The sequence below is a fragment of the Aricia agestis genome, chromosome Z (assembly GCF_905147365.1).
Source record: "Aricia agestis chromosome Z, ilAriAges1.1, whole genome shotgun sequence".
Lineage (NCBI taxonomy): Eukaryota > Metazoa > Arthropoda > Insecta > Lepidoptera > Lycaenidae > Aricia > Aricia agestis.
In genome coordinates this window covers 19,142,831-19,166,912 of record NC_056428.1, presented here as the reverse complement: position 1 = coordinate 19,166,912, position 24,082 = coordinate 19,142,831, and the positions used below count along the sequence as shown (strand labels likewise).

General features: G+C 38.5%; 1 protein-coding gene across 3 annotated transcripts in view; it reads left to right on the top strand.

Moving 5' to 3' along the window:
• The window catches only part of LOC121738301 (WD repeat-containing protein 47), a 115,479-nt gene that overhangs the window by 56,582 nt on the left and 34,815 nt on the right, over nucleotides 1-24,082 (top strand). For all 3 annotated transcript variants that reach the window (XM_042130271.1, XM_042130272.1, XM_042130274.1), the window contains one exon: nucleotides 6,464-6,669. In XM_042130271.1, coding sequence (XP_041986205.1) covers nucleotides 6,464-6,669 — 206 coding nt within the window. The remainder of the gene's footprint in view (nucleotides 1-6,463; nucleotides 6,670-24,082) is intronic.

Sequence of the window (24,082 nt, the reverse complement as noted above, 5' to 3'; positions counted from 1 at the left end):
AACGAGATAGAAAGTAGTTTTTATTGCAGTGTATAAATTAATGGTCCGTCCATTAAATAAATAAATTAAATTACATCCATTAAAATTAAATAATAATAATATCTATTTCCATTTTTTGTCAATGGTATTATAGTGAGACCGCACTACGCGAAACCATAAAGATAATTATTACGTGTAAGAATAGGGACGGTAATGTACTAGAGCATTATTTTGTGTTTTAATTAAATAGTAATTTTATAATCTTCTCTACCTTTACCATTTCGCCAAAGTATTTTTTACTTTACGAGAAACACAAAAAGTGTGATACAACTTAAACAAAATGTAAATTGTTAACAGTTAAGACTCAAGTATATCCGCGCGCGAACTCTGAGGAATCAACCAGCCACGCTTGACCAAATACCCCCACTTTCTCAACAATCCTTATTATTCCTCTGAGCTAGCGTTCATACAAATTCCCTATACAACAATAGAGTTAATGATGATGCGCGTCAGAATGTGACCTCGAAATTGTAGACAGATGTTTTCATTCAGACGAGCATACGCCACAGTTTCCAATTAGAAAGTTACGTACTTCGCTGTTTCACCGCGCCATTGTGACTTAGTTCGCTTGCATACGGTTGACCAGCGACGAGATTATGATTAGAGATGTCCACGAAAAGATAATGGTCAGAAGAAGACCACGTCCCACGAAATGAATTTTGAAAAGGGACAACATATAATTATGATTAGGGAAAATAGCCACGAAAGGGATTAGGGAAATGTCCACAAAAGATATTAAGTATGATTAGGTACCAAGAAATGACCACAAAAATATTATAATTAGGACGAAGAAATGGCCCGAAAGAAAATATGGCGTTTTCGGACCAAGAAATGCTTAAGAAGTAGAGTACGGGAGTATTAGGCTGCGTCCCCATCAGACACGGCACGGCGCCGCCACTGTGACACGGTACGGCGCCGCACCGTGACACGGTGCCGTGTACGGTGCACCGCGCGCCCCTATTCTGGTGAAACTTCCGAACAAAATTTGTGTCCAAACTTAAACGAGGCATAATATGAAAATACATCGCGTAATGCGAATATTGTCATGTATACCGAGGAAATTTTATCTATAATAAATAATAGATAAAATTTCCTCGGTTCCTTTTTAACCGACTAAAAAAATATGTAATGATTCTTTTTCAATCTTCGTCTTAGTAACAACAAGAGAATAATTTTTTCGCGATCCATATCCATTATCCAGACAAGCACTCTCGTTCGAGCGCAAATATCGACTGAATAGGTACGCACCGTACGCGGCACCGTGACACGGTGCGGCGCCGTACCGTATCACGGTGGCGGCGTCCTGCCGTAACACGGTGCCGGCGCCGCGCCGTGTCTGATGGGGACAGAGCCTTAGGGACCGAGAAATGGCAACAAAAGAGATTATGATTATAGGACTGGAAAATACGCAAATTACCTTTTTAACGGTTTCTTCGTCAAAAACACACACACACAAAAACTATCGTCCTAAGTATAAGTGTAATAAAAAACTAATTACAAAGAGTTAATGCTATTTTATAACCGTTTAATAAAAAGCGAGAAGTATAAAATTTTAAATAAAGTAAGCTTCGCAGCACAAGTCATTACCTCGGCTCGCGTTCAGAAATTATTTAACAATATTGAACAAAGGAATGTTTCAGCGATTGTGCTTTTTCTCTGTTTCTCTGCGGAATTTTCTGCAGGTCAAAAAGTTGAGTGGAGTTTTATTGCCGTAAGTAGGCTGAGCGTTGCAAATTTTGATTAAAAATTATTGAGCGAATTGTAAACAATTGCTCGATTCTGCACGTAAAATTGTTGCTTTTCGATTTTATATTGTAACTGCTTTAAGGGTTTTTTAGGTTATAAAAACTGAGATTGATTTCTTGTATTAGATTTTTTTACTGTTTATCAATTGCTTGTGCTTGATTGGCTAGCGTCAAAATATTATCCTAGATATCAATAATAAAGCTTTGAATAGAGAAAGGTTTTCCAAAAAACCTTAGAAACTGAGTACTAGACAGGGGAAAGTTCATAAGTAGACTGCGAAAGTCCTAAATCCTTAGACTTACCTATCTTTAGACTCTACACTTACAATTACTATAATATATTATTATAGCTTTAGACTCCACGGAAGTTGCATATAAGTTTTAGCGGCTAACGAATAAATCAAGTTTTTTTATCACTGTTATTACGCACGAAGTTCACGCGTCAACGGTCACCTGCTATAACGTTCTGTTTGTCGTGTACACGCGTTGTTGACGAAAATGTTTAAACAAAGGTATTTGATCAGCGACGTTTGTTTTCTGTATCACAATGAACGTGAACGTTTTTAAAGATGATTTCAAGCGTAGGTGTAAGGTCAGTGGCTTTACCGTTTTTTGGCAAAACCATAAATTATTTGCATAATATAAAACAATTTCGGAAATTGTATAAGTTGAAACTGGCGCTTTTGGGATTTTATTTTTGGTTTTTACTTTTTGATTTTCTGTAAGTAGTAGGTATTCATCTGTAGATATGAGTTCCTGATTTATAACAGTACGTATATCTACGAATAATAATAGTTTTATTATTCGTAGACACCGAGTAAATGCTGCTAGTACGCTTGTACAACGGGCGAGAAATTTGTATTAAAACTTAAAAAAAAAAACTATAATTGGATAAACACATTGAATGTAGATATTTTCACTTAATTAGGTACATATTACTTTACAAGGTGTAACAAAACAAGTGATAATGCTGTAAGGGGTGTATGTGTTCCTGACATAGAGTTCGCTGTAAACGTAGCAGCGCTGCAAAAGCAAAATTTGTTTTCTGAGTTGTATGGGCAGGGATACATACACCCCCTAAAGTATTATGACTTAGTTTTGTTACACCTTGTATACATTGAATATTCCTCCAAAGGTCACCACTCACCAGTCTAATCATTGATTTTACTTTCCTCCCCTCAAATCTTGAATATCTTCATGTCGACAAAAACAAATGTTTACACGGATCGATCGACATAATCAAATACTATCCTACTATAATCTAATAATGGATCGGAAGATAGGCTCGCAATCAAGACGACCATTCAACCGGAAGAGACATCTATCCATCGGAAATAAATTAAATTCGCATAGCTGTTGGAGTAATTGCTCGAACTCCCTGCTCCAGGAAATGGGTAAATGTTGGGTTCCCGTTTCATTATCTCCTGATGAGTTTGGGATATGTTTTTCCTTAAAAACAGTTTTTTTTTTAACTTTCTTTTTATTTTAAATTGAACTGTCTTGAGATCAATTTGATGAAAATTATTTGTATTTACACTGTTAATGAAGTTACTGAAATTCTTGAACTTTCACAATATTTGTCATGTTTTCTCGTTTAGTTTTCTAGCCTAGTTTTGGCATTAATAAAATACTACACTACAATCTTCATTCCACTCTAAGAAACCAAGCATGAGTCTGCCAAGGGTTCTTCCCTGTTTCTCAAAGGGCGCACCAAAAGTGCCCGCAAATCGCCTGTGTGAAAAAGCCTAAACGTAACTTTCCTAGCAGATTTGTTACAGGATTGCCATAGGCAGAATTTCCATAATTGATCCTCCAGAGGCCAGTCCTATTAATTAATCAACTTCCAAATAAGTATAACGAACTATGTATGTTAAGCTGTGTTTTTTTCTAATAAACCAACTTTACCAGAACCAATTATTTTTTGTTTATTATTGCCATTGTGTATATGATCTGTCAATGACATAATGTTGTTGTAAATATGTGTTTTTTATTATACCACATTACATGACATAATCGACGAATTTAGCACTTATTCGTCAGATATCAATATTTGCGATGTTAGAGTGTGCAGATTCCTAAATATTTTGTATATTTTGCGAATACATAACAATAGACTACAATTTTGTAGTCTGTGAAGTCGAATAATAATAAATATTATAATTTGTAAATAATTTTCAACCTCTCAATCACGCGACCGGTGCATCTTCTAAAGATTATTCTCTCCTTATATATTCTGTTTGGATGTTTTGTTGTGTTATGCTTTATCAGACACCCCTTTTGTGCACTTGACATGTATTAATATGCTGTGTTTTTTTTTTGCTTGTATAGTGCTCTAAAACAATAATCGAGAACGTAGACTGAATAATTTCTTCCCCCTACCACAGAATGCATAATGTTAGTTCCTCTACCAGAGTCCTGACGTTATATAAACGTTGCTGATGATTATTGATCAGTTTTTCACAGTAATTGTTCAATTTAGCCTTTTGTCCGCGAACTGTATTACGCCCAATTAGTCATTACCGTGAATTTTAAACCAATCAAACCGACAAACCACGTATTGCGGTAATGTTTTTCCGGATTCCAGACAAATATAAAACCAAAATTTATTTATAACTTTATTTAATCTTGATATTGCGGTTTTTAAAATCTGATATAGCCTAAAATATAACATGGGAAAATAAAGTTCTTGAGCAAACGGTTCTTGCCTACACGTAGGAGGCTGTCCATACCTTTAAAGTCTAACGATCACCTTAACGAATAACGCCATCCAACTTAGGATTAGATTGTATGAATTCTGAGGAAAAGTAATTTTTGAATGGACTTTCGTCGTAATTTTTCTCGCCAAATATGACGTTGCTTTGTAATGTCGCCAAATTGATTTAGACAGTGTTTCCGAACGTAACGGGTGTGATGTAAGTTATCTTAAATGTTAAGTAATTTACCATCGCCAATTGCGAAAATTGTCAGCAAACTGTTAATTTTCTAATTCGGTGCCATCTTATCTAACATCATAGTCTATAGGTCAGCTAAAAATGCATAAAAATGTTTCATAGACGATAAAAAACTTTGCTGAAAAGCGTGTGCTCTATCTAGTGCTTTTATTCGCTTGAAATAATTGAAGAAAAATTTTGCAGGTAGAGTACAATATGAATCCATTTTGCGTAAGGGTATTCGAATACAGATCCGTACTGGATGATGACGCAATCGCAGCAGTAGTCTGCGGATGGAAGTATGAGGTTGCATATAAGTTTATAGAAAAAGTATTTGAATACGTCGCGTAGCGGTGGCGCTGGATCTACGTCTACCTTTATGTATCAAAAATCACATTGCTGCGTCCGTTATACATCAAATATTTGAATACAAAATTAAATAAGAAACGTATTTGGAAAGTCAGCGATATAATTTAAACCAACATTGAACCTGTGAAAAGGCTAGGAATAAATACTGATAGGCGCTCTAAATATTTCATCGAAATATTTCTAGATATATCAATAGTAATTGATCCGTCGTTGTCTCTATATAGACAAGAAAACGATATCTGCCAATATTTACTCGATGTCGTCTTATTGGTAAGTTGGCAGTAAAATTTTATGAGTCATTAGGGTCTTTGAAGTTCAAACGGATGTGAGTCACTGGCAGACTCCAAAAGCATCGAGAAATGTCAGTTGCTAAGGCGCTTGTACACTTGAATATATTCCGCGTATGTTTTGTTATAATATATTCGCAAAATCAAATATAATACAGTATAGGACTCTACTACACTAAAATATACATTCATAATATTATTTATATTATATTTAAACTATAATATTATGAATGTCTCCGTACTAGCTATTGCAACGAAAATTGTATGGTCGACCCGAGTTTAACAAACGACTAGTTTAACAAACACTTTTTGACTCAGTTATCCTTCAATAGTATTTATTCTTGACCAATTCGACATTTTCACCCCTGATTGTAACTGCTGTCACAACTGCTAACACTTAAAATCGTCAACCCTACGAAAGTAAAGATTGCGACAACTGTTTTCTGATACTGCAAAAAAGTCTCTAGCGTGTACGTTCCTTTAAATGATTTATAGTGAACTTAAGATAATTTATCTAAATGTTTACTTAACTTAGTAATTGGGTACCTAGTGCTACGAATTTTAGAATTTTCCGGTTGTTTACGCTTTGTTTACTTATTCCTAGGACTTAGCAAAATACTGCTATGTTGCATCGCAACAACACACAAGGCTCACCTTATAAAAAATTTTTTGCTTGGCTTAAATACGGCCACTTATTAAGGATTTCTAGCTAATACCGCTTATGCACGGTATCTTAATTATTTCTGAACTAACTTATACACACGGTTAAGAATTATTTGACTTCTTAGATAATAATAATCATTGCTGAGGGCATATATCAAGAGTGTACAATCGTTACGCTAATTAGAGAATTAGCGTAACGATTGTACTCAGAAATAAGGATTATTTATTTTTATTTTATTAATTTATTTATTGAAGATTTTGATATAATCTCCATTCATTATTATCAAGCTTTTAATTAAATTTAAGTTTAATAAATATTAAAACTCTGAGTGCGAACGTAAGAGTCTATTTTCTTATGTCAAATTGGTAGACCATACCAAACTATTTGGTACGCTTTACCTTAAAAATACTCACGAATTTCTTTCTCCAGTCACAGACCAGAAACGGCAGCCATCAGAATGTGTCAGCCGTGGCGGAGGTCAACGGTCAACGACCAACTTTTAAGCCGGTCACGGTGCTGGAAGACCTGCAGGCGGTCAGATGTGCCGAGTTCCACCCCAACGGCAAGCTGTACGCTGTTGGATCCAACACGAAAACCCTTAGGATATGTACATACCCGAAGATAGATGATCTCAAGTGAGTAGTCTTCTTTATCTCTCTAGGTGTAGCGTTTACAGCCGTACTAGGATCAGTTTTGCATTTTAATGATATTGTCATGGGGACGTAAAGGTAGTTATCACACAAAGTGGTCGTATCTTTAGTTCCTCATGCGATGTTCAAAATGATACTTGATGACGTTAGCAGAGTGAGAGAAAAACAGGTATCTTTTGAGTAATACCTCATAAGATTGACGTGGGAGAGCCATGCTTCGGCACGAATAGGCCGGCTCGACCGGAGAAATACCACGGGCTCACAGAAAACCGGCGTGAAACAGCGCTTGCGCTGTGTTTCGCCGAGTGAGTGAGTTTACCGGAGGCCCAATCCCCTACCCTTTTCTCTTCCCTACACTCCCCTATTTCCTTCCCTACCCTCCCCTCTTCCCTTCCCTACCTTCCTCTATTACCCTATTCCCTCTTAAAAGGCCGGCAACGCACCTGCAGCTCTTCTGATGCTGCGGGTGACCATGGGCGGCGAAAGTTGCTTTCCATCAGGTGACCCGTTTGCTCGTTTGCCCGCTTATTTCGTAAAAAAAAAGATGACGGCGGTCCCCTTTTAGCAAAACGATCCTTGTAGGACTGAGTACACAACTTGACAAGATTTTTAAGCTGCATAGATGACGTGTCAATTCAATATACAATTCTGACGTCTATACTCACGTCTCACACAACATGCATGCACTTGATAGTGTTAGTCAATTTGCACATTGTCGTAAAATGTATTTAAATCTAATTTAAATACAACAATAAGATTACATTAGAGAGTTTTATATTGCTAACATCTGTGGGCAATATACTTATCCTGAAAATAGTCCTTAACCTCTCCCAATACATTTGGTAACCCACGCTTTATTAACCGGTTACAATTTAATAATAACCACAAGTACTATCAATTATACAATTGAAACTCAATTAGATCTATAAATGGCAGCCCGAAGTTTCTCGAGAGTATTTTGGTGAATTGGCATGTCTACTATTTTTTTTATTTTCCAAAAAGAATATGGATCTATTTTTGACAGTGGGATTTTTTCATCAACGTAGGACGAATTATTGTTAATCAAAATTCTATCAGCGACCAATTTTTTTTAATGAAATAAGGGGGCAAACGAGCAAATGCGTCACCTGAATATGGAAAGCAACTTCCGTCGCCCATGCACACTCGCAGCATCAGAAGTTTTCTGTGAGAACGTGGTATTTCTCCGGTCGAGCCGGCCCATTCGTGCTGAAACATGGTTCTCCCACGTCAAAAACGTCAATTTAGCTGTGATCTGTGTGTGAACTGTCAAAAGTCACAACTACTTACCCAGATGCCATTTAAAAATCGGCCAAGTGCGAGTCGGACTCGTGCACGAAGGGTTCCGTACTGGTATAGAGTGAGAGTCATGAAGCTAATATAGAGAGGAGGTGCCGTAATCGAATTTCCTTAACAAACGACGCGTGACAATTTGCGGGGTGAGAAGGTGTCAAGCTCCGCCCATTTCTCAATATTTCATCTATCGGCTAAAAGCAAAACTACTAGCTTAGGTCGATGTTGATGTTACTACGTAGTTCAGCTATCTAACACTAGATGTCAAAATTCTTGAATATACTTGAATATTATGAGACGTACTCAGAACTTAAAAAAATGTATATTATTAATTTTATCAAGTTCAATTAATAAAATAAGGGTTAGTATTTTGACCGATTTTTTAATGTAAGAAGTCGGTTAAATAAGGGGACAAACGAGTAAACAGGTCACCTGTGCCCATGGACACTCGCAACATCAGAAGAGCTACAGGTGCATTGCCGGCCTTTTAAGAGGTAATAGGGTAGGGGGGGGGGGGGGGGGTATGGGCTATGAATCAATTTCTTCGATGGTAAGTACATGAATGATGATAATCCACGCGCGATCAGAATGGGATCGCAATGACAGTTTTGTTTGCTAAAAAAGTAGCGTTAGCAAAATTTTCTGATAACATTAATTTATTTTCAAAATTTTTCTTTTGGTATATAGGGTATCATCCTAATTTGGTATTATATTCACAAAAGTGGTGATCTGATGAAGGATCCATAAGTAATCGAGGGAACTCCTGAGAACTTATAGGGAAACATGTGGTGACTTCGGTTTCGTGAGAAGTATTCTAAGCATATGCTACCAACAAGTAAGATTTTGCACCGAGATATACCTGGTATACCGTGGTTCGGAAGGTGCTGAGAGAACTCCTGATTCTTTATAGATACAAGTTTGGGAGTTTCGGCGTTGTTTTAAGAACAGAAAGCATATGCTACTATGCAAATTACATTCATCATCATCATCATCACTACCATATTATACCATTTCATAGTCTTTTAGATCGAGACTCGAGTTTGTCAAGCGATAATTAAAAAAAATCTATACCTACCTAATATTATAAACCTGAAGAGTATGTTTGTTTGAACGCGTCAATCTAAGGAACTACAGGTCCGATTTAAAAACTTATCTCAGTGTTAGATAGATCATTTATCGAGTAAGACTTATAGGCTATATTATATTATCACGCTAAGACTAATACGACCGAAGAAACTCAGGAAAATGTGGAAAAAACTGGGGAAATATTTTTCATGGGAAAATGTACGGTTTCTGTAAAATTCCTAATTTACGCGGGCGAAGCCGCGCGGGACATCTAGTAGTTTTATGAAGGAAAACGGATGGCGCTAGCCGTTAGTAGACGATGATGAAAATATGTAAAACTGAATGTTAACCTAAAAACCTATTTGACTACGTTTTTACTGGCACCTGAAGCTTTCATCGATCGTTTTAATTACTTGCGAATGGTGACGTCATGGCACGGACGATGGTCGTTGCACATAATATTGCAAGTTTAATTGCAACGTAGTTGATGCTACTGTAGGTATTATAATACCTACAGTAGCATCAACTACGTTGCAATTAAACTAAGTTTAACCCATCGGCCATGCCAAGCGGCACCCGGCTGTCGCATAACAATTGAAAATCTATTGTGTCTGCGATTCCCACGACCGATGTATTAACCAAGACTATTTAAATACAACATAAATACATATAGCTCCAGTCCAGATCCTGTCAATCTACAAAGTGGCATTTTCTGAAACATCAAACAAATCTTGAAAGATAGATTTTTGGAGTTTTGACGTTGGTTTGATATATTTCGTGAGAATATTTTTTTAAGAGCTTGCTGTCCCACTGCTGGGCAAAGGCAGGCAAAGGCCTTCCCGAATGGGAATATGAGAATGATATTTCTTATATTTTCGGTACATATAACATTATATTTAAAATATTATTAATAAATACTAGACGTTCCGCGCGGCTTCGGCCCCTAATATTTTTTTAATGGAAACTGTATATTTCCCGCAAATAAATAATAGTCTATTTATTTGCGGTGGTCTACTCTATATCTGTGCCAAATAACATAAAAATTGCTCCAGTAGTTCGTGAGATAAGCACCTACAAATATTTTTCCCCGTTTTTTTTCAAAATTTCCTCTGTATTTTCGCTCCTATTGGTCTGAGCGTGAAAACATAATTATAGCCTTCCTCGATAAATTACAACTCTTAAAGAATTTTTCAAATCGAACCAGTGGTTCCTTAGATTAGCGCATTCAAACTAACAAACTCTTCAGCTTTATAATATTAGTATAGATTTTGTGTTGAAATTTGTTATGCTTACTAATTTTGTTTTCATGACTGTATCAGTCGTTACCTACTAAACATATTTTCTTCTCGACTTTTGGCACAGGTATTATTCAATACACTCTACGCATGCTATTAGTATTCATGTTGCGAATGTAGACAATACAACATAAGTAAGAATGTGAAAATTTTTGTCGATACTAATAAAAATATTGTCGATATTACACTTTAAATTTCTACCTCTTATGCAGAAAAGTAACCTCAAAATGACGATTTACTTTCTACTAGAGATCGCCCAATGGTCGAAATTCGACCTTAGTTGCAACGACATTAGGACTACCTACTACCTATATTTAAAAAAAAATATTGATAGACTTTATCATATTTTTTTCAACTCTTGTCTCTGGGACTCAGCTGATCTCAGACTGGCCGTGTAAGCATTGTCTAATAGTATCTCAGATTCAATAAAAAAAAAAAAAACTATAATCCATTTTCAATTTGTCACCTTGTTGTCAACAGACTTCAACCATAAATAAAAGAGTATAATTCGTATGTATAGGCTTGTCACTCAAAAGAGTATAATTCGTATGTATAGGCTTGTAACTCAAAAATCTGTCATTTTTCCTAGTGTGTGTGTTGTAGTGTGTGTAATGTTTTATTTGTTAAAAATATATATGATAAAAGCATAATTTTAAAATAATATTAGCTCGATGCACTCCTTCAATATATAAACTATAACTGTGCAAAATTTAATTCACCTACCTTTCCCCATTTTTCGTCAAAAGGGTTACAAAGTTTTTGGCTCACGTATTAATATATAGATAATCTATTGTCAAATGCGTTCGAGCCGCCTCTGCGAAGACTGGTGCATGGTTTCTGTGGATTTTAGGCAGCTAGCAGCAGGCAACATGCTTGGTTAAATTTTCGACCTCAAAAACCGGCATGAGCGTAAAATTATAAAGTAAAGAATTATTTAATATGTCTAGTTGCTGAGACTTTAACGTAATGCATCTTATAATCAGTTAAGACGCTCCCCCTACGGAGATGCTGTAATTTACCGTTTTTAGAGCCTTATTAAGGCCATCCCCTGAGCAAACGACCTTGGTCAAGGTCGTTTGCTCAGAGGATGGCCTTAACTATGCTGTTGAATAGGTAAATCCTGTCAAAATACCTCAGAAACATGATATTCTGTGTCATTATTACCTATATTATTATCATACCATCTCTCACTCTCATAACAAATATCACACCATCTTCACTTTTTATAATCTTTTAAGTTACCCCAACTCCAAACTGTTTTATATTTTCGTAAGGAGTGAGGTGGAACGCATAGTATGCGGTTTTTTTTTAGGTCGTTATAAACCATGTGCGATATCCGTAGGCGAGCATAACTCCACGTAACGAGGAGATAATGAAGTTCCGAGCTGGAGTAAAGGCTTGTTTGTTCGAGCTATTGCGCAGAAATTGAAAATCGACGGTAATTCGACGAAATCGAGTAGGCCGTGCAAAACAAGCAGAAAACTAGATTGCAATTATCGCACTTTAAGCACAAAGGTAAAGGTTGGGCCTTTTTGCTCTATTACTCAAATTTCATAAAATCTTGCATGTTTACCAGTATTCATATTTTTTTCTTAAGGCACTGTGGTTATTGCAACTACGTAAAATGGGTTTTTTAAAACACGTTTTTAGTAAAGGAAATGTCATTATTTAAGTATAAAATAAGTACCGTTTTAAAGTTAAGAAAATTTCCTATACGCAAAGGTATATCAGTACGCAATTTAAAAAATACTGTTATAACGCTGTTTTTCATTATTAAATCATTTTATGGCTAAATTACACACTTTCTTGAAAAAACAAAAAATGTAGTATATGTGTCGTAACCTAACGTATACGATTTGATATATTTGATTCGTGTAATACAAAAAACAAAAGGTTTTTTACTCCTATTTTCTATTATCAAGGCACGCGGCGAACGCGTAACAGCCACTGTACAAGGCGCGCTGATATGAATGTTATTTTAATGTCCTTAACGTCGATATTCGTACTGACAGACATCGATCTGCTAATTTTAGGGATTACTGGGCCTTAAAGGTAATCATTAAAGAATATAAATATATATATACTAGATGTCCCGCGCGGCTTCGCCCGCGATAATTAGGAATTTTACGGAAACCGTACATTTTCCCAAAAAAATAGCTATACTCCCTTCACGTGATGTACTCTATATCTGTGCCAAATATTGCCATAAAAATTGCTCCAGTAGTTCGTGTGATAAACCCTTTCTAATATTTCCCCGTTTTTCCCACATTTTCCTGAGTTTCTTCGGTCGTATTAGTCTTAGTGTGATAATATAATATAGCCTTATAGCCTTACTCGATAAATGAGCTATCTAACACTGAAATAAGTTTTTAAATCGGACCTGTAGTTCGTGAGATTAGCGCGTTCAAGCAAACATACTCTTCAGGTTTATAATATTACTAGCTGTTGCCCGCGACTTCGTCCGCGTGGAGTTTAGTTTATAGTTGTTCCCGTGAATCGATTGAATCGTTTACGCGCAAATCAGAAAAGTATATTGTGTGGGAACCGTACATTTTTTCGGACAAAAAACATTCCGTGTCCCAGATTCAAATTAGTATCTCCAATCTCCATGCCAAAATCAAAATAGATTAAATAGTTAGAACCGTATATTTTCCGGGATAAGAAGTATCCCTTGTCCTTTCCCGAGACTGAAAGTATTGCCATACCAAATTTCATCAAAATAGATTAAATAGTTTAGGCGATAATCATAAAAGTTTATTCCGCGGGAACCGTACATTTTCCGGGTCAAAAAGTATCCCTTGTCCTTTCCCGAGACTCAAAGTATCTCCATACCAAAATTCATCAAAATCTATTGAATAGTTTACGCGCAAATCATAAAAGTATATTGTGCAGTAACCGCACACTTTTCCGGGACTAAATGTATCCTATGTTCTTTTTCGGGACTTAAAGTATCTTTCTACCAAATTTCAGCAAAATGGGTCCAGCGGTTTACGCGTGATGTCGTGACCACGCGAAATATAACGTTCGGCGCAGCTTCGCCCGCTTAGTTAATTAGATATTTCACAGACAAATTAGTCCACAAAAAATAGCCTATGATCCTTCCCGTGGTCTACTTCTTATCTGTGCCAAATAACAGAAAAATTGCTCCAGTAGTTCGTGAGATAAGCCCTTTCAAATAATTTCCCCCGCTTTTTTCCACATTTTCCTCTATTTCTTCGTTCCTATTAGTTTTAGCCTGATAAAATATAGCCTATAGCCTTCCTCCATAAATAGGCTATCTAACACTGAAATAATTTTTCAAATCGGACCAGTAGTTCCTGAGATTAGCGCGTTCAAATAAGCCATTTCAAATAATTTCACCCGTTTTTTCCACACTTTCCTCTATTTCTTCGCTCCTATTAGTTATAGCGCGATAAAATATACCCTATAGCCTTCCTCAATAAATAGGCTATCTAACACTGAAAGAATTTTTCAAATCGGACCAGTAGTTCCTGAGATTAGCGCGTTCAAATAAGCCCTTTCAAATAATTTCCCCCCGTTTTTTCCACACTTTCCTCTATTTTTTCGCGCTTATTAGTATTAACGTGATTATTTTTCCGACCCAAATATCGACCAATAGAATTGCACCATTCGACGTCACGTGGTACAACCTACATGGTATTATACTGATAATTTTTTGAAAATTTTCTCTGGTAGTTGCTATATATAAAAGACAAACTCGTCAAACTGACAGGTTGAATTCAATTGTGTCTCATGGTGCAATTATATTGGCCGACACTTGGGACGGAAAAATAATCCCCCGAATACCACACGAGCTTCAAAATTATCTGGCATTTCCCTCAAGGTTCCCTGCAAACAAATAAAGTCGTCAAGTTTTTCAGGAAAAATCACTCGCGCTTCGCGCTCGTGATTTTTTAACCTGAAAAACTTGAATCCTTCATTTGTTTGCAACGAACCTATCGGGAAATATCCGATAATTTTGAAGCTCTTGTGGTATTATAAGTGATAAAATATAGTCTATAGCCTTTCTCGATAAATGGGCTACCTAACACTGAAATAATTTTTTAAATCGGACCAGTAGTTCCTGAGATTAGCGCGTTCAAACAAACAAACAAACTCTTCCGCTTTATAATATAAGTATAGATATATAAAGTCTCACATTGTTATTACTCATTTTCGTTCAAAACACCACCGTTTATTAAGAAATAAATAAATTATTATACCTTATACATCTATCTATACTAATATTATAAAGAGGTAAACTTTGTTTGTTTGTTTGTTTGTTTAATTGTGTTGAATAGGCTCAAAAAGTACTGGACCGATTTTAAAAATTCTTTCTTTCACCATTCGAAAGCTACATTATTTACGAGTAACATAGGCTACTCTTTATTTTGGAAAATATAGGGTTCCGTAAGATATTTCAGTTTTTCCGAAACAACCAGAAAGTTTACTTATTTTGCGTACGCTGCCTAAACTATAAAAGATAGAACCATACAATGTTCTAAGTAAATGTAGATCTTATAAATATCTACAAAAATATCCGCGACACACTATACCTATATTTTTTTTTAAATGCATTACGCATCCCCCGCCCTCTCGGGGGAAAGGGCAGGGGTATGTCGGACTCCCTCCGCAGAGGTTTACCGACTAAAACCCCCCCATGCCTCGTCAACACTACACGCGGAGGAGCGGGATCGCTACGCATTCTACCACGTCCTCCGCAGCGCTTGCCGCTTCCGGCACCACAATCACTGCAGCAGCCTATGCTGCCGCCTGTCTTCACCGAGAGGCTTCCCGGGCACCGGGGGAGCCTATCTCCTCGGGGCCTATATTGTGGGCGGTGATTCCCCGATCAGCCGCCCACAGGCCTAGGCTTCCACCTCCATAGCGGGAGCGATTTCACTCGCCCCGGCTTTATCGGCTCCAGGCCACTTACGCGGCCGAGCCTTGGAGGGAGCCTTACGCTTCTGCCTCGTGCCGGGAGGCTTACTGGCTGCTGTGACACAGCCTTTAGTCCCCAGCACGTGGCTGCTCTCTTTGCCGTACTCTGCACAGAAGAAGCAGCTAGGTTCCTCCGCGCAGTCGGCGGCCTTGTGCCCCGGCTTCCCGCAACGGAAGCAATTCCCGCTACGGTCTACCGGGGACTGGCAGCTCGATGCCAGGTGGCCGGTGTCCAAACATCGGTAGCACCGCTTTGGCCTCGCGGCCAGCAGCACCACCTTTGCCAAGACCCATCCCACCTGTAGCCGCCTAGAAGCAACTAACTTCTTGGCGGCAGCATTGGGGACGTGGAGCCACACACTCCGTGCGCCCCTGGGGCCCACCGTAATTCTGCCCGACCGGATGTCGGTGGCCGGGCAGCTGCCTTCATTTGCCACCGCCTTAGTGACATCGGCGGCGGTAGCTGCGTCGTCCAAGCCGGAGACGAGCAGATCAACTCTTTGAACAGGGCGAGCGATCCTCACTGCGTCCCTGTCGAGGACCTCCCTCATTCTGTTCGCGAGGGCGTCCGCCTTCTGCTGGGCGTCCTCCCCGGTCACTTCTAGTATCCGGGCGCCCGTCCTCGCTAGCCGGAATCGAACCTTGTTTCTCTGGGAGATTCCTACTTCTTTAAGGTCGATCCGGCTCGTCGCCTCCTTTAGTATAGAAGCGTACGTCACGCTTTGATCCACCCCCTTCTCCAGTGTGAGAGTGATGGCGGCGGACTTGAGCGGACGCAGCTTTCTCTTCTTTTTCTTAGGAGCTGTCTTTTTGGCAGCTCCCTTCTTCTTCTTTCTTTCTCGCGGTTCCACTCTGGACCACGAGGGGTCTGTCGCAGACGGGACGGCTGTTCGTGCCTTCATCTGTTCGGCCTCACGAGCGGCCATCGACGTTTTCTTCCTCTTCCTTCTTTTATCTACTTCTTTGGGCGGCACGCTAGTGGCGGGTGCCTGCGATGGCCCTGCCGCTTCAGTTGTCGCCTTCTTCCTCTTTTCGGCCGGTGGCTTACTTTTAGCCTTCGGCTGTTCGCTCTCCGCATCCGCACTTCCAGCCGCTGTGTCGGCAGCCAGCGGTGGCCTCCGCCTCGGCTCTGGTAGGAGACGATCCTCCAGACCGGCGAGACGTGCATTCAGCATGTTGCCGAAGGTCTCGATATTGGTACGAGAAACCTCCGCCAACAGCTGTTGCAGGTCTTGTGTGGCGGGATTGATCGCCTGTTTGCGCATCTCCTCTAGCTCGTTGCGTAAGACGTCCACTTGCTGTTGGAGCCGCGCGTTCTGGGCTTCCAGCCTCTTGATCTCCTCCATTGCGGAGCGATCTTTCACTTCTTCGAAGACCATTTTAATGGTCGCCACCGAATCTTTAAGGTACCTTACGTAAGTACCTTTAAGATTGGAGGACTTCGTGGCGACCATTTCAATGGTCTTCAGTGAAGTCTCCATCTTCTTCATCAGGTCAGCGCGTGTCCGCTCCATAGCTTCTTCTCGCGAAGGAGAAGAAACGGGGAGTCCGGATTGGGAGCGGGTGGAGCTGATGGTCGCTCGCGTTTTCCTCGCCTCCCGCACTGCCTCAGCGATCTCTTCCTCGTCCTGCAAACGAAGGGCCTCTTCCTTCTCCCGATTAAAGTCGGCTTGCGCCTTCGCCAAACCGACATATTGGCCGGTTATTGGCGGGCGGCCACGTCCTCTTTTAGATTTAGGCACCGCCCCCTTGCTGAGAGGCGGCGCCATGTCATCATCCGAGCGCATCTTTCGGCGCGTCCTGTCCAAGAAGGCGGGCAGGCCCTCGGAGTCCAGCGGCATGCCAGACATTTCGCTGGAATCCAAGAGCAAGTCCTCGCTGTCTAGTCCATGAGTGTCTCGTCCGGGTATTCGAGTCGGGGGCGGCATGAGCACATCGCGTGTCAGCAGGACACGCGGAAAGTCTTTGTCGCCTTTCAACTTCTTGTCACTCAAAGCCGCCGCCGGCGCGGTAATGGGCGCCGGCTTCGGGCTGTCGCGCTTCTTAGTGGCATCGCCTCCTAGCGCCGCCAAAATGGCCCTCTGCCTCGCCGCTTTTGCGGCCTCCGACTCACTCATCGCAGTTGTTGGTCCCTCCGTATACGCCAGCTCTTAGTCGAGTAGTCGTAGTAGATCTATGAGTAAACAAACAAAGTTTACCTCTTTATAATATTAGTATAGATTAAAAACTACTAAACCGATTTTAATCATTTATTCAGTGAGTGACATAGGCTATATATTTTTACCCGTGCGAAGCCGGGGCGGGTCGCTAGTAATACATAAATATATAGAAATAAGTTAAGTGTTGTAACATTATCGATAAAGTCACGGCAGTCGATGACCCGTGTCGCGAAATGTAAACGTTTAAGGCCGGGTTCAATGACTCTGGCCTACAACATCCATGTAAAGGGATTGGTATAATTAGGACTTCAAAAGGAAATATTCGATAGAATCGTTAGTAGGGGCATTAAACTCGTTGCGATTATTATAAGCCGGCCTAGTTTATGCTTAGACGGTGCACAGTGGAGGAAGGTTCGAATCCTGCCTTTGAAATTTCGTTTAATGGATTGGAGAATGGATTGTGCATAGTAATTAGCGACGTTTAAACTACAGCGAATGACCGCTGCCGCCTCGAATCGCCGCGTAAACTATAGTAGTGTTGAGATTAGTATTCTGTTATCTTTGCTGTCTTTAACATCTATACTCTATCGAAAAGCCTACTTTTTAACAGCGCATTACAGTATCCTAAATCCACAAAATCCGCAAATGTTCTAAAACTTTTCCATTTAAACTACATTTTTTTTCTGGTTACACTCCCAACTCTTAAAGTTGGAGAGACCACAGCCTAACTGATCCTTAATTCGGAGCTCACCTTTTTTTATACAAACAAAATGGCGGCCAGGTCACGACCTATTTGGGAAATGACGCCGAAGCATATTTGTACAGTTTGTGCTTTGAATGCCGTGGATTGATTGGTGACTGCCTAACGATATACGTTCCTGTCTTGTCTTTGACGATATTTTTGTCGGTGCCAAATTTTATCAAAATAAGTCTAATAACCGCCATTTTATAAAGGCTAGAGTACAATTAATATCGTGTATATTACGTGTTTATAGAGAAATTTGTGGTTTGGCTCTTCTCTTCCTGATTTTAAAGACCTCTCGTTTGGCGTTGATCATCGGCTATGAAAGAAGAATATGCCCCTCTAAACGTTCGTTGTTGCTTAATATGCCATGACTTACCTTTCTACTAAATAGCTTTTCGAGTAATTATAAAATCGGCATATAATATTTTGTAGCGAATCATGTAATAATAATCATAGCCCACACCCAACAACAGGATTTGAAGAGGTCGAGACTCGATGCCTATAACGGTTTATAATAATTATTGTAGATATTTACGATAATAGTTAGGAACCAAATTAACTGACTCGTTTTAAAAATTAAGTCTTGTTGTTAAATATTTGTAAGATTCTTAGAAGCCACTTACCTATATAGTTAGTTATTTTTAGGGTTCCGTACCCAAAAGGTAAAAAACCGGCCAAGTGCGTGTCGGGCCAGGCGCAATATAGGGTTCCGTATTACCGGTTTTTTTTTAATTTTTGTATGGTCAATAAATGTACATTTAAAACGTGTTTTATACTACTAACAACATAATCTCAGTTACTTTCAAAGGAATTTGAACGAAAAGTTCCTTTATACTTCGCCGAATACATTTTTTTAGTTGCAGATCGACTATTACTCAATAACTTATGAAGTCTTCTTAGCCGTGATAGTTTTCCTTTTACATTCAGCATATTTCCTACTTACGTGAATTTTTTCACATTTCCAGAAGCAACCGTTTTGATGGACAGAGGACTCAACAGGGTTTTTTGCACTTTAAAACTTAATATTTCACAAACGGATTCCTAAATCGGAAAATGATCTATGAATACTCATAAAAAATTTTAAAAAACTATTCAACGACTCCCCACAAGATGAATTTCATCCCCGCTTGATGTGTAGGGGAGGTACCATAAAAAATATGTTTTTTAGGATTTCATGTAGGTACCATTTTGTCGGCAGCATAAATATGTGCATTCATGCCAAATTACACCTTTGTATGTCCTAAAGTCTGGGCCAAACCGCGGACAGACAGACAGACGGACAGACTGACCGAAACTATAAGGGTTCCTTGTTGACTACGGAACCCTAAAAACGGGACCCTATTACTAAGACTTCGTTGACTGTCCATCTATCTGTCCGTCCGTCCACTCCGTCCGTCCCTGTATGTGTCTCCAAGCTGTATCTCAAAAACAGCTGCCGCTATAACAACAAACTAGCTATTTGACCGAGCTTTGCTCGGTATTCGATAAAACACGAATAGAATGATATTTTCTAAAAATGATTCCTAGCTAGATCGATTTGTCCGCCCCCGAAACCCCTATATACTAAATTTCATGAAAATCGTTGGAGCCGATTTCGAGATTCTAATTACATGTCCTGACTGACTGACTGACTGACTGACTGATTCATCATCGCTGAGCAAAAACTGTAAAAGTTACAGCCACGAAATTTGGTGAGTAGGGTTGTTTTATTAAGTAGACACCCACTAAGGAAGGAATTTTGAAAATTTTACCCCGAAGGGGGTGAAATAAGGGTTGAAAGTTTTAATGAAAGTATGTCATTTCTTGAGTTAGAAACATGAAACTTTATTTTTGGGTTACTGATTAAAAATGAATGGATACGTATTTAAGCGTTTTTGGAAATTCTACCCCCAAGGGGGCGAAATCGGGGTTGAAAGTTTGAATGAAACTCCGTTATTTCTTGAGTTAGAAACATGAAATTTTATATTTGGGTTACTGATTAAAAATGATTGGATACGTGTTTAAGCGTTTCTGAAAATTCTACCCCCAAGGGGGTGAAATAGGGGTTGAAAGTTTAAATGAAAGTCCGTCATTTCTTAAGTTAGAAACATGAAAGTTTATTTTTGGACTGCTGATTAAAAATGAATGGATAGGTATTTAAGCGTTTTTAGAAATTCTTCCCAAGGGGGTGAAATTGGAGTTGAAAGTTTGAATGAAAGTCCGTCATTTCCTGAGTTAGAAACATGAAACTTTATTTTTGTGCTACTGATTAAAAATGAATGGATACGTATTTAAGTGTTTCTGGTAATTCTACCCCCAAGGGGGTGAAATTGGGGTAGAAAGTTTCAATGAAAGTCCGTCATTTCTTGAGTTAGAAACATAAAAGTTTATTGACGTTTGCGTTTGACGTTTGCTTAAATAGGGTCCGTTTTACCCTTTGTATAAGGAACCACAAAAACAAAAAGGAGAAAACTATCCATCTTTGTTATTATACTATGTTAACGCGGATGAAGTCGCGGGCAACAGCTAGTATATATATATATACAAGAATTGCTCGTTTAAAGATATAATAAGATACTATAAAACAGAATAAAAATAATATTTAAGGGGGGCTCCCATACAACAAACGTGGTTTTTTTTGGCATTTTTTGCCATCAGTTTAAATAGAAGTCTTTGCTTTTTGCCCGTTATCGATAATGAAAACAGGTGGGCACTTGAAATTTTGAAAAATGCCTTAATTATATCTGTACTTTATTACCCATACAAAAACACAATTTATGGCCTATTTTTGCTCTATAACGGTACGAAACCCTTCGTGCGCGAGTCCGACTCGCACTTGGACGATTATTTAATAATATAGTTTGGCATTCATCATTAATTAATTGTAGTTTTGCTAACTCATTACATTTTACGTTTGAATAAATGTATCACAACTTCTATTATACTTTAAAAATACTTATAGAGAACTGATCTCATTTAAAATCATTTTAATAAAATTTCGTGTGACTCGTCCCCTGTTTGAACTGTAGTTGTTTAAGTCCCCGCAACCCAACCTTCAGTTATTACAGACGTGCTGGACTGTTGTAACTTCCCCAAATTTTCCAGAATATTCCCCGGATTCAGTTGAGGGCCTTTGTGGGAGAGATAAGAAAAATATAATACGGGCAGATAAGTTAAACTGTTCCGACATTGGCCCTTATCGCCTCGAGATAATTGGCAATTTAATTTAAATAACTGATAGCAGAATTAATAAGCTATTAATGTCCCTTTCAAATGACATGATATTCTAAATGGATTTTAATGAAGATAAACTTCATGACTATGTTTATGTCATTAAGCCTATGAGGATGTCTTTGTCAGGAATATAATAATTATTATTAATATTGGAGCTTTTTAAAGTTTTTTTTTTACAATGGAGATATATTTCTTTTAAGCTTTTTTAAGTCATTTGTAAAAAAAAGAAACTATAGGTATAAACACTTCAAGTGAAAACCTTTGTGACTAAACATTAATAATAATAACATTGTAATGTTTAATACTCGATAAAATTAATTACATTGTTTTTTTACCTTTTTAGTGGTTACAGCCTTGGTTTTGAATTATCGTATTTCGAAAGTCGTTTATATACTCAGGCTGTTTCGCTCACTTGATTCTGTGCATCTAGTTTAGAGAATTCTGGCCTTAATATCTAGGACAGAATATACCTAGGATACATCAAAGACAAAATGTTATTTCAAGTTAGAAAATAATCGCGTGACCGAGTGTGGTAGTCACTAGTCATGTAGTTGAGTGGATGTTGGATGGATTACATATCGAGGGGCATAATAGCATGCACTCATGTTTGATTGAAAATCGACTGGACTAACTATAAATAGTTTTACAAACTATAATCTACAGTACGACTTATTGCTGATTTCCCTATAATAAATTGGCTATAAAACTAGCAAGGTGTAATTATAGTAGCAATTTTGTTGGCAAGTTATTGTCAAGCAAATAGGAATCATCACTACATAGTTTAAAACAAAGTCGCTTTCTCTGTCCCTATGTCCCTTTGTATACTTAAATCTTTAAAACTGCGCAACGGATTTTGATGCGGTTTTTTTTAAATAGATAAAGTGATTGAAGAGGAGGGTTTATTAATATAACATCCATTTAATAGTGGAGAAATGCTCTTAATTTTTAGGTTTCTAATGTGATGTCGTAAATAATAACATTCTTTTCTGCTTAAGTACACTGCAAATGTAAGCTAAATAAAACGAGATTTATCAAAATAACGTACTAATGTATAATTATACACAATGAAAAGGTCTGCGGAAAACTTTTCGATGGTATGTTATACTCTTATGGATATCCTACATTAACATTTTATATCATTTACTTTTTACGACAAATAATGGCTAATTTTCGTAGCGATTTTAACCAATACAGCATTTAATAATATATTATAATTAAATACCTTAAATGCATTGTTGATTTAATATAGATCTATATGGCGCTTTAGTGTGGGCGCACACGAGGCGACAGGCGTCTGCGACAGCTCGACGACTAGACGCAACGACAGGCTACGGCTGACAATTTTCATAATAAATATTTTATTCGAAGCTCCGCACACTTGGCGTCAGAGTTGCCGAGTCGCAACGACAAGCTAGGGGAGCTGCGCGTGCTCGCTCTCGTCGCTGCGTCTGGGATCGCTGCGTGTGGGATCGCTGTGCACGCGCACACACGACGACAGCCGCGCGTCTGTCTCGCTGTGAGCGCTATCCAAGGTGCACGTCTGTTGAGAATCTCAAAATGGATACGTTCGATGTTGATGTCTTCATTTCGGACGTCGAAGCGCGTCCTGCTGTTTGGGACTTACGTTCGAATGATTATAGTGACCGACGCGAGGGAAGAAAAATAAGCACCAAGGCAAGTGCAACTAGAACCTCATCCATATTCACTCACAAGATGAACAACACGGCCGTCTCACTCGAATACTCTACTACTAATGATGGCTTCCAGCACGGGGTCTAGACGCAACGACTAGTCGTCGATGCAAGCGACAGCTCGGCGTCTAGACGCAACGACAAGTCGCACTGTTTGCGATGGCTCTTACATAATATGATATAAATGAATATTTTCGAAGATATTACAGATTTAAAAAATTCGGGACGTAACGTTTGCGGGGGTACCGGCCAATGCGGGCCACGAGTACCTACCCAATGAATATTATAATATTATGTTAATCAAAACTACTGGATCGATTTAATTCATTTCTTCAGTGCGTGAGAAAGGTTTTATTTTATACCTGTGCGAAGCCGAGGCGGGTCGCTAGTAATTTTTATAAAGTAAGCGACGTGGAATGAAAAATATTGCCTAAAAGGTGAATGCCCAAAAATGTATGGACCAAAAACCCGTAATCGATTCAATCCATTTATATGTGGCCTGGTAGACTACATCTACGGTATCCCAAATACAATGTCCTTTTTGGATTAAACAATCACCAAGTACTTTAAAAACGATCGTAACCAATTGGCTTTTCTTATAGGAATCTATGATATTTAGGACGACATGATGCTACAAACGATATTGTGACGATTAGTACATAGTAAAAACACATTTATATTTGTCTACTGATTCTTATATTTATGTATTTAATATTAAAATATTCATCACTTTTATGTCTGAATGTATGTCAGATTGGTATAGAAATGGTATAATCTGTACAATGTATTTTTAACGATTATTACGTCATGATATCAGTTAACTATCTATAGTAAATAAACGATTTGATTTGATTTACGTCTTTTCGAAAATAAAAGGGCAAACGAGCAAACGGGTCGCCTGATAGAAAGCAATTACCGTCACTCGTGGACACTCGCAACATTAGTAGAGCTACGGGTGCGTTAAAGAGGGAATACGCT